The following is an 11809-nucleotide window of genomic DNA, read 5'->3' as shown; positions in this document are numbered from 1 at the left end:
ATCCCAAACACAGCTGAAATGCTGTGATAGGTCCTTAAGAGAACTGTGAATAAACAAATACCAGCAAACCTCAAAGAACTGAAGCAACGTTGTAAAGATGAGATGCCAAAATTCATCCACAACAATGTTAGAGACTGATAACGTCATACACAAAAAATTCCTTCAATCCATTGCTGCTAAACTTGGATCCACAAGCTACTGAATCATTGAGTGTACCTATTTTTCCCCACATACTACTTCTGCATTTTGGCCTAGTTTTTGTTAAATTAATGAGGTGTTTTATGCCATGTGTTATTGTTCACTTGAGTTTTTATTTACCTCATTTCAAGTCCTGGTATGGACCAAATACATCTTTCATTGGCATCATGTCTAAATAGATAAAACCTTACAACTGAAGCAACAGGCAGTTTGTTTTCCACACGACTTCAAAAATTCAGTATTATTCTATATTATAAAAATCGGTATTACATTATATCATATACTACTATATTAGATGCCCATTAAGCACTTGATGTTCTGTTTTGATAGGATTAAAAGAAGGATGGAGCACAAATGTGTTGACACTACAGTGTGTCTTAATCTGAGTCAAAGTACAATGATACGGAATGAAGGCAGGCAATCATAGTCAGTCTCACATAAGTCTCATACATGTTCTTACGTCCGCTGAAGAGTTGAACCTCATTAGAAGCCTCATTTGGACTAATTTCACCATGCTGTACACTATCTCCAGTGTACACTTTTTCTTGCCAGTGCAATAGATTTCTAATAACATTAAACTATTTGTCCAATGACCACCTGTGTGAGATTGACTATAATTCTGTGACTTCATTCTGTGTCCACTTAGACTCTGATGAAGACAGAAGTGTTGAAATGTTTAAAATTGCATTAGAATCAGTGAGCTCCAGCTATCTTTTATCCGTTAAAAGTTGATTGTCCTTCAGCTGAAAAGCACCTGATTCAAACGGCACTATGTTGGAAGATGTGCATGTCTATTTCAAACTGGGAAAAAGGAAATGACCGCCAATTCTAAAAGTTTGTTGAGTAGAAGGAGGTCAGAAAAAGTGACCGGCAAGATATACAAGTAGAAGGGGGAATAAATACCCAGAGTCAAATGACAGCATAAATCAGTCCTGATAAAAGCTCCCTTTTTCCTGTCTCTTGGTCTCCATCTCCTCTCCACCGCTCCTTATTTTTCATCTTCTCTCTGCTTCTCTTCCACTCTCACTTATCTTGTCTCAATTAATCGTCCTGTCAGCGCCTCATCTGTGATTTCTTTCAACTTTTCAAGCTTTTCTCTCTCATGCCCTCTTCATCCACTGCTCTTTTTCACCCCCCCTCATCTTTATTTAATTTCACTACTTCCTCTCCTCCTCCTCAGTGGGAAATGTCCTCTCTCTATCCTTCACTCCTTCTCTATGTCTTTTAATTTTACCCAGTTTTTGCTATTTTTTCGTTTTTCTTTCCATCTGCTTCCCCGTCTGGAGCGTGTTGGATTTTTCCACGTTGTATAGAGATATACTAATCCATAGCAGAGCTTTAGAGCTGTATACACAAAGGTTTTTACATTCGTTGTCGACTGATTCTGGATCAGCCTCTGACATATGAAATCCATGGCCTTGATGAAAGGAGGTGAAATTAAATCTGCCACCAAAATAGCATGAAGATTCAACATCCACAATGCTGAGTTTATGGTGGGGAACTGACCATAATGTGTTCAGCTAAACACTGACACTCTGTGTTCATAAAAAGAATTACAATCTTTTTAAGCAGTTATAACCTAGTGAATATCAAATGTTTTGTGCACATGGGGGAAATGCAACTTATGGCAATGTTTAGTTGTATTGTACAGGTGAAGGTATTCAGTAAGCTGAGTAACCTGCTGTATTGTTTTTTTAACAGTGTATTCAGATTTTTCAGTGCACACATACTGTACATTCATGGTTAGGACACACTGCAAAGTCATGCCAAATGTGGATAGAGTACAGCTTTTTGTGCGTATGTATGCATGTCTCTTAATCAGGCAGCTTTTGAATATTTGATAGCTTTATGTTCTGGAGGAGAACGTCACTCTCGACAAGAAAGCCTCCCTTGCTTCCAGCAGTAAGAAGCAAGGGCAGAGAAAAAGGTAGCGCTTGACATGTCAGGGAAAACAGAGAAACAGGAGGAAGAGACAGGCAGAGAGATGAAACGTTTGGGGAAGTAAGGGGAGACAGGTCTGACAGCTTTGTGGGGGAGAGGAAAGAAATGAGAGATGTAAATGTAGGTTTAACAGGGTAAAGAGGATTGTCAAAGAGTGTGCGTGTAAGAGAGCAAGTCCATGAAGCGTTGACTACTTAAGCTGGTGGAAAAGCTGCCCCACTTGACATTCACAGTCACCTTTGGCCTCCAGCCGGTGGTCACGATATGACAATCTACCACCAACATGCACAAAGATTATCTCAAAAACCCTGTTACATCAATGACCTCAACTTTTTTTTTTTATACGTCTCCTTAATACAACACTCACACTGAATAAAGATGAATATAAGCACTTATTTTACTCTAATCACGTGTGTAAGTTAACATACTGCACAAGCAGAGAGGAAAAAAAAAGAAGCACAGAGAAATAGCATGAAAAAGGCAATGAGAAAGAGAGATGCTGAAACACATCTATTCTGAACGGTCTCACTTCTTACTCCTGTTTTCCACCTCCAAACATAACATGATTTTCACACTTGAGTCAATTTCCAACGAAAGCTGTGAAATACAGATAAGTGTGTTTTTCAGTCTGTCTGTGGGCCTGATGGGAGACCAAATGCATAAAGGTAGACCCACATGTACACTCAAGCACACACACACTCAGCAACTCTAGGGAGTATTGTCTGGCTCAGATAATTATGACTGATAAATGCGTCGCTCACAGATGGGGTGACTGGAACACACTCACTCTCACACACGCTAACACACACTAACAATAATCCATAGTTAAGCAGCAGTGAAGCAAAGCAAGGAACTAAAACTATGAGACAAAAAGTTTGTGAGTAAAATACACAGTGAGGCACATCTTTTCTTATCTACTCATCTTAATCCTCCTTAAAAGCACTGTATACCATATTCATGAACACTGTCAGCACATCATACCAAAATAAATGGAAGCAGAACCAGAGCCAATTTAAAGTCCTTCAGCAGCTTGCATGGCTCTCCATCTCAGGGGAGCCAGAATAATGTTGACTGTGGGCTCATCCTTCTCATGTCTCTCTTTGTCTTTCTGAGTGCACAATGTGGTTTCTTCAGTGGAGAAAATTCTACCCATTGTACTCGGTAATGTCATTTTTACAAAGCATATGGGTGAGCTCTTTCAGAACCACTTCACACCAGGAGTAAACAACCATCTTCGGGGATCTGATAACAGATGCAAGTGCAGGTGTGAACACCCTCAAGGCCCTTTTAGATCTGATAGCAGAGAAAACATTTAAAGATGGTTTGAGACGCATGGCCACATTGTGCAAATGCCAATCCTTCTACGGTACATAACTGACAAGCTCTTTAGCGAGGCCCAGGGTATCTGCAAATAAACTTCAAAGAAACTGAAGAGCTATTTTGTAAGCTGCCTGTAAGAGAACACCCCCAGAATTACCAATAAGGAAATCCATTTTTTTGCAGTTGAATTACCATTGATTGGTTTACAGTGGTTATGTTCTAAAACCCAAATAAACACATTCACATCTCCACACAACCCAGTGGGAAGCAACTTTGCCAGTGTTTTTTTTGTGCAGATTCACCATTTGCAGGCAGAGCTTCAGTCTATATGTATGACAGCTACGAGAACTGATCTCTGATCTTTTAGTTCCTCAGACAACTGTGGTGCCATTGGCTGGTGTCAATATATCATCTAAACACATGCTATAGCCCAGAAATATCCCAAAGACAAAAAAAAAAACAAGAAGAAACAAGGAGATTACCAGCACAAGGATGAAAACTAGATGAATACTCACTACTAGGGGCCTTACGACATGACACAGAGATTATTCAATATGTTGTGGTGTTGTCTACATAGTCTGCCTTTAACATTCAATCACCTATTCAGATGCTACCAACAAGTCACCAGTACAGTAATTCAGCCAGTAAATAACCACAATAAAGAAAAGATAAAGGACAAAGAGAGAAGGAATGAAACAGAATAAAGAAGCAAAACGTGCTTTCAGTGTGCAGGGACCAGGCACACTGCATGAGAAAAGGAACTCTAAGATGTGGAGAGAACATTGCATGTGTGTGTGAGGATAAGAGAAGATCAAACGGTGGAGAAAAGTAGAAAGGGAATAAAAGAAGTGTTTCAATGAGAGGGAGTGAGCGCTTAACCAAAAACTGTCGTCCTACCTCCAGCTATGGCAGTTTTCTTGCCCACAGTCACAGTGACAGCAGTGGTGGAGATCACAATTCTTCCTGCTGGAAGAACAGCACACACACAGACTTAGGAGGACTTTACAACACCAAATGAACACATGCATAAATAAACTTGGAAATAAATGCATTTTCTCCAAAAAATGCTTTAGTACTGTATATACATGCAGACTAAATTATGAGAAAAATGTATATTCTCTCACATTCTTAATACATTTTTATCAGTCTCTGGAAAATCACAGTGATACTGACAGCCAAGGTACTGATACAGATATGATATGTCTGAAAATATGTGGTCGGACTTCATGCTTAAGACATTCATTAATTCTTCTTCTTTGCATCTATTCACAGCCTTCTTGCCAGCAGATGCCAACTGTCATCAAGCCACATGATCCAGCCAGATTAACATTTTAAGCATTACATAACACAGTTTATGTGAACTAATCAAATAATGCATTCATAACAGAAGGGCTATATGTGTATGTATTTAGTGCATCCATGTGCTCCATGCTATGAATTATTTACTCCTCCAGAAAAAGAGTCTATGCTTAAAAGACAATCATGCACTTAAAGAAAATGATATGATACTGCAGCATGATGTGGTAGATGTATAGTGGTGTAATGACATGGTAAAAAATATCACAAACATACTATGAAACTAAAATGGGTCAGATTGATCCAGAAAGTGAAAGATGAAAAAGAAGAAAGCCAGAGCCGAGCTCGTAAAAGGCAAAACATAAACAACCAGAGAGCAGGGACCACAGCGCTTATCATCTTAAAATCAAGCGGAGGAAAAAATCGTACGGATCATTTAAAAAGAGGAGGCATGCCAAGTATCAGTAGCAGTTCTCTACCCTCCTCCTCCTCCGTTTCCCTCCGTTTTCTCCCTCCCTCCTCTGCTTGCTGCTCCACCTCTTCTGCACTGAGGGTGGCACTATAGTCAGTCTCATAGTCCCTGAATATATCTGGAAACGACACACTACTTTTACCATAACCCTAACACATACAGAAGACTGTTTTCCGTTAAAAAGTCAAAAGTTAAGATGAAGGCAGTCAAACCATGTCCATATGAATAGACATGAAACATTGATCACCGTCTTGAAATACAAGTCAGAAAAATATCTTTTTTCTGACTCTTTCTGTGTGTAATTTCCAGCATTTAAAATCAACTTGTGAGAAATATTACAGGTTCTCACAAGTTTATCAGAGATAATAACAACCCTCAAATGTATTCTGTGCTCGTGGAACTCTACAAACTAGAGTACTTTGCATCTCAAAGTATAGCCCAGTCTCACAAGAAAACACGTGTCTTTGTTAACATGTCAAAAATGTTGTCGAGTCACAACAAAGGTACAAAAATGCCCAACCCCTGACCATCTGACAGCTAAATGGAGAAGCGAAAAGTTGTTCGACAATACTGGGTCAAGTGGGGCTTGAACTTGGCTCTGTTGCGCGATAGTCTGTAGTACAATAACACCGTCCACCACCGCCCACCTCTTTATGCGTTTGTGAACATGTAATATTATGCAATATCATATTCGTGTCAGTTTCAGGTAATACAAGACACATAGACATGTTAGAGCTGGCAAAGGAAAATATAGGCATGTTGTGTTTTTGGAGCCTTGAAAATGTAATAAATTTATAATATTTGACCTTATGAAACAGATTAATATCACATAAAATGCAGTCAAAACTATTTGGATAGGCGGATGTAGGATTTAAACAATTTTGTAGCCTAGAAAGTACAATTATTCTAAAACTGTTGAGGTTTTTGTTTGAAACTGCAACACGTGACCATGTGGATCATGACAACTCACACATTCAGGTGAGAGGAAGAAGATGCATATACACAAACTGTATATTGTGTACTCGGAAAGAGGAGACTTTCCAGTCTGATATTCAACAATTAGACTGTTTTCAACATATTAACAGTAATTACATTCAACTCTAACTACACTGTGAAGATTATATCATTTGAAGCAGTCTAAAGTTCTCTGGGGCAAAAATTAAATGAAGCCCGTGTGCTAAAAATCACACCTTTCACTTCTTCTGTTTCTCGAATACAATAAAAAAATGGAGTTAGTATGATGTGATGACAAATACGATGACAGTGGCTGTAAAGTGTCTCAATACAGATTATTTTCCTTCAAAACAGAATCAATTCATGAGCAAAGTAGAGGAAAAAACTTCCATAGAGTATTAACAAGTACTTTTACTCTCTTGCTGAATCATATCACATAACTATTTAGTGAGGTGTGCAGAAAAGAGCAGCTGTAGCATGCTCACTGTCTGTCTCTGAAACATTCTTGGCTCCACCTGCTCACAAAAAAAACCCCACAATATAGCACCATTTGTGCGTTTAGTGTCTGTGTTTTTTAACTAAGGGTATGTCCTCTACCTCTAGTGTCCTGTCTGGGCATGTAGTACAGAAACTGTCCAGCTGGGTTCTCAGCTGCTCTGCGGTACCACACTGGGAAATGGTCCAGTGTGAACATATTCTCCTTGTCTGCGGAGGTCAGGAAAGACCTGGGGAGAGACAAAAATAGCCATCAAGAACAACCTTCTTTAAAAGATGAGAGGAAAGACAGAAGAGGAAGATGAGTTGTATGAAGAAGACCTGCAGCAGTGAAATGAAGAATGACGAGCTCTATAAGCAATTTCTGAAAAATCTAATTCTGAGTTGAAAACAAAAATAAGACAAATCCTATATCAACAGCAAAGATTTTGGAAAAAAGGTTTTCTTTTATACAGTGTTTCATGGGTCAAATGTGTGCAAGACTAAACCTTGGAGGTGTCTGATCATTCTCCAAAGTTTCTGCATTGACCTCCAGAAGTAAAACCACCCTTACTGGTGTTCTTTTAAAAAATGCTCCTGACACAAATGTCTGATACCGAAACTTGTTACTATTAGCATTTGGAATTGAAACTCAATTCCAAACAGGAATACTCCCCCCTCAGGAATACTAAGCAATATATTTTCATTAGGACCATATACAGAATTACTTTGGACCTGCTTGCATGATTGCTTTTTGTATCATTTTGAGTTTGAATGTCAGAATAAAGTCGGTTTCGGATGTATTAGTGCAACTAAATCAATGTAACAATATTTTATATGAATTTTCTTTTCTTACTCACTTGCCAACTCTTTTCTCAATACCAGTGTACCTCTGGTATCTCAACAAGCCTGAACGGGTCCCCAAGAAAGCTGTTTCAATCCCCTCATCCACGCTGAGAGAGCATGGAAATATTCAAAAGTCAAGAAATAGAAAAAGTGTGGTGGAGCAGACAAAGCACAACAACAACTAAGATGAAATGGCTCATCAAGTAAAAAGCCAAATATTGAACTGAGAGACGGTGATGTGATTTTTTATTCACCCAGATGTGTTGAGCATAAGGGCGGTCCAGTAAGCTTCCATCGGCGCCGTAACCACAGCGTCAAACAGAGTTTGCTGCAACAACTGGGCATCACCTGATGAGAGAAGCCAGATGGAAGAGCATAGAATCTTGGACAGAAAATATGTTGAGATGAATTGAAGAGATTTTTCTAGTTTGCTTGAATGATTAATTTAACAGTAATATCCACATTTTATAGACAATGTGATGTTCAGTCTGAGCTTACACTCCAGATCTGGTTCTTTGCCAGTCAGGTATTGTGTCACAGCCTGCAGTTGGGTCAGTTTGCGATGAGCAGGGTCAATGTCTGTCTCACAGTAGGTCCTATAAGCACATACACATGTAGATCAATAGATAGATTAACTACAGCCACTACTAACATATTTGTAGGGGCTAAAACTGTTACTCTGAAACATCTACAGTATATAATCTGTAAGATAAACTCACCACTCATTTGCAATGGTCAGATCTGGAGTCAATAAGTCATGTAGACCTGGAGAAAAAAGGAGAAAGTGAGCAAAGTGTGAGCACGGAAGAGTATGAGAAGATAAAACCCATAACAAAAAGACAAACTTACCCTCCTCGACAGAGACGTTTCCTGTGAAGATATACTCTCCATATCCTCTACTCAACACTATACCTAGACTGTAATATGGAAAAAAACATCATTCTCATTCCATTTACAATGAAAAATGATACTGCATCTTTATTGTTATTGACAGAGTGAATCGAGCTCATACAGAGAGTTTAAGGCCTCATAAAGATTTCCAATGATACTCATTCAGAGAGATAAAACAGATATTGCTCACATAATTGTAATGCTTTTTACATTAATTATTCAATTCAAGTTGAGATGTTTCTTCAATGAATGTAATGAAACTTGGCAGAAGCAATCAGACGGACCTGAATGGTGTCTCATTGATGACAGTGTAGAAGTAATCATTCTTCAGGAACATTACTCTCCTCTGCAAGAGAAAGAAAGACAGACAGAGTTTATTAAAATGACAGGAGACAAAAATCACTGCTTTAATTGTGAAAATAAAAGAACTTACTCCTTTATCAACTGAACTTCTCACATCTAAAGACATTGTTCCAGTTTCCCCTTTGACCATGGCTGTCCTCAGCTATAAATACAGACAAAATATGTTCAGCGTACAGGGCTTCTTTACAATCTGGATCCTTAGCAGCATAAGACACAGCAAAAAGAAAAAAAGACAACTGAAAAGGACAAAAATGCATGCATGTGTGTTGCTTACTTTTTCCTCAGTGTCTTCCCATTCCACCTCTGACAGATCAACACTGTTGTAGTTAGGTTTGGGCTTCAGTTTTTTCCCCTCCTTATACTGTCATGCACAAAGAAGGGTTACTGTAACACATCTCTGAAGCAGGCTTATAAAATCTGAACACACTCTCAGCTGCACTCGCTAACTGTTTGATATAAGCAACAAAAACACATCTTTACCAGAGGTCGGAGTTCAGGATGAGACAGGATGTACCCATTATTGGTGATGAGGAAGGCATAACCTTGGATACCCAGCTAGAGGGACACAAAGTACAGTGAGCTGAAAAACTCAACATCTGTATAGTTCCATCTCATTATGGGAAAATGAAAGGAAGAACTTGTGGTATACCATGATGTCTTTTAATAGTACAGTATACTACAACTTTAAAACCACTGCAAACATAACACACATTCCCTGTAGCAAATCCGGACAATGTGCTACGCCGCTGTCACACTGTAAAACCAGCTCAGGAACAGCTTGAGAAACACAATCAAGAGCCCACAGTTGTCACCCAGCCCCTGAACTCTCCAGATCCCAATCCAATCAAGCACACACAGATGTGCCTGAGCAAAAGCCCATGTATGGAGGCCCCACCTCCCATCACCCAGACAATCCTCTATCATCCCAGAGGCAGATATCTCAGGACACCCCCAGAGGCTAAAGCTCTTTTTGATTTACATAATATTAGACAGGTAATTTTAATGTCATGGCTGATCGCTGTATGTCGTAGGTAATTTACCTTGTATCTTGGAGCTAATCTCATCAGTTCTCTCAAGGCCACATCAGTTCCTACCACTCCCAGCAAAATCCCATGTGATAACTAGTGACAAAAAAAAGTTCAAAGCAATGGATAATATAAATCAAATTCCAACATCTTTTTTTTAAAAGGTGCTTACGCATGCATCACTGGAGGATAAAAGCAATTCATGTACTATTTAGGACACAAACACACAAGTTCAGGCAGTGATAAAAAATTTAAACTTACAGTTTCCTCCTTCTTGCTGAACACAGGCATGGCTACAGAAGTCATCAGCAGCAGGCTTTGTGCCTGAGTGTTGAACAGCTGTAACACACACAAAATACTTTCATTTCTCACTCCTCTGTTAAAAAGGTAGCCTATGGGCGCATTAAGAAATACATTTAACTTAGAGTAGCAGCTGTTTTACCAGACTAAAAAGGAGTGGAGGTGAAGTGGAGGCAACTAAAAAAAAGCTAACATATCTAAGTAAATCAATGAAAATTAATCATAGTTTCAAAACAGCACATGAAACATCTGATTTTAAGATAAAAACTACGACCGACTATGCTTGACTAGCTCCATATAGCTATCTAAGGACGGTGCTAACTTTAGCATTAGACTAATGAGAAACTGCAGCAGACAACTAAAAAATGACGGTTCTTCTTTGCGAACTAAATGCCAAGCAACAGACTGTAGCTACTTAATGCATTGGACAACACACGGCTAACATCTGTAAAGTAGAGCTAAAGTTTAGTTTTTCATATGATTACCTCATCTTTATTGGGGAGCTGAAGGTGGAGGTGGAGGGGAGGAAAAACAACAAGAATGAAATGATATGCAACAAATGGAATGGATGAAAAAAGTAATAAATAAAGGAGGAAGAAATGGCAGGCAAATATGAAGCTGTAGCTGGATACAGAGATAGAGATTTAGACTTTTTGCTGGTGTTCTAGCTGATATTTTTTCCAAAGCACTGCTAATGATACTGGGATAGATTAGTGGTAAGTGGATGACATTTCATTACAATAATAAATCTGGTGATGTATTTTCATGTGTTAGAAGGATGTACCCATTGGGATGTCAGCTGTAAAAATGGCTGAACCCTGTTATAAGACTAGAAGCAGCAGCTATTGTAATGTCCTTTTCATTTTCATGAACTTTTGTCATTTAATCCTTGCCAAACCCAAATGCAAACAAATGAAATTGACTGTTGACCTGAAATCTGTGTGAGATTAAATGCTTGACGTGGAACAATGTCCCTCTCTGCTGACTGGGGCTAAGTAAACTTGCAAATGGGAGGTAGCCTATGTTACAGCCTATCTCCTTTTATTTTTTTTAATGGAGGTTGCAGCTTTTCTTTACCAACGACTGTTGCAGTACTTGGAGGAATGGGTGTGAATATTTGAAAACTGTGGAGAGAGGCAAAGAAAAGATGGATTGTTTTAAGGTTTTCATGGGGACACCAATGAGGGACACCGTGATAAGGCATTCCAGATGATACTGAAGCAAGAAGGCAATGTGTGTGGCCTAACATGCATGCTAAGAATAAGAGAAGTACACTAACCACACTGTCCATATAAGCCTCAGTCCATATTATGTCATGGTCGTGGTTGATAACCATTGGTCGGCTGAGAACATGGAGGTATTCCATAACATTTTCCTGAACATCAGCCAGTGTGGATACGTGTGTGTAGTAGCCTGCAGGAGACACGTGATTTAAAGTGTAGGACCCAAGCATTTTTTAAAATGCATATAGAACATAAAAATAAAAATAAATATATATAAAAATCAGACACCAGAATATCATTCATTAAAAATGATAACAACAGCCTGACTCTCTCATTGATGCAAATATATTTTGACATGCTTTAAAGCTTGGCTTAGGCTAGGGTTTATGTCATTCCTACAAGTGGGAAACAGTGACGTCAATGAGCTGCCTGCAGTGAAGCTGCTCAATAACAACAGGGTACTGAAGCCCTGCCAGATATGAATATAGGAAAATGTGCAACGTTTC

General features: G+C 38.9%; 1 protein-coding gene across 1 annotated transcript in view; it reads right to left on the bottom strand.

Annotated features, from left to right (window-relative positions):
* The window catches only part of cacna2d4a (calcium channel, voltage-dependent, alpha 2/delta subunit 4a), an 83100-nt gene that overhangs the window by 53653 nt on the left and 17638 nt on the right, over positions 1-11809 (bottom strand). The window contains exons 14-27 of the mRNA XM_072377416.1: positions 11360-11493; positions 10042-10119; positions 9796-9876; positions 9236-9310; positions 9030-9116; positions 8826-8897; positions 8677-8738; positions 8351-8418; positions 8221-8266; positions 8000-8097; positions 7756-7849; positions 7516-7608; positions 6779-6906; positions 4357-4425 (exon numbers count right to left, since the gene is read on the bottom strand). Coding sequence (XP_072233517.1) covers positions 4357-4425; positions 6779-6906; positions 7516-7608; positions 7756-7849; positions 8000-8097; positions 8221-8266; positions 8351-8418; positions 8677-8738; positions 8826-8897; positions 9030-9116; positions 9236-9310; positions 9796-9876; positions 10042-10119; positions 11360-11493 — 1185 coding nt within the window. The remainder of the gene's footprint in view (positions 1-4356; positions 4426-6778; positions 6907-7515; positions 7609-7755; positions 7850-7999; positions 8098-8220; positions 8267-8350; positions 8419-8676; positions 8739-8825; positions 8898-9029; positions 9117-9235; positions 9311-9795; positions 9877-10041; positions 10120-11359; positions 11494-11809) is intronic.

This window comes from Leuresthes tenuis, unplaced genomic scaffold, assembly GCF_036924035.1.
Source record: "Leuresthes tenuis unplaced genomic scaffold, fLeuTen1.0.hap1 SCAF_23, whole genome shotgun sequence".
NCBI lineage: Eukaryota > Metazoa > Chordata > Actinopteri > Atheriniformes > Atherinopsidae > Leuresthes > Leuresthes tenuis.
The sequence above is the reverse complement of the archived record's forward strand: the minus strand, read 5'-3'. Positions and strand labels throughout refer to the sequence as shown.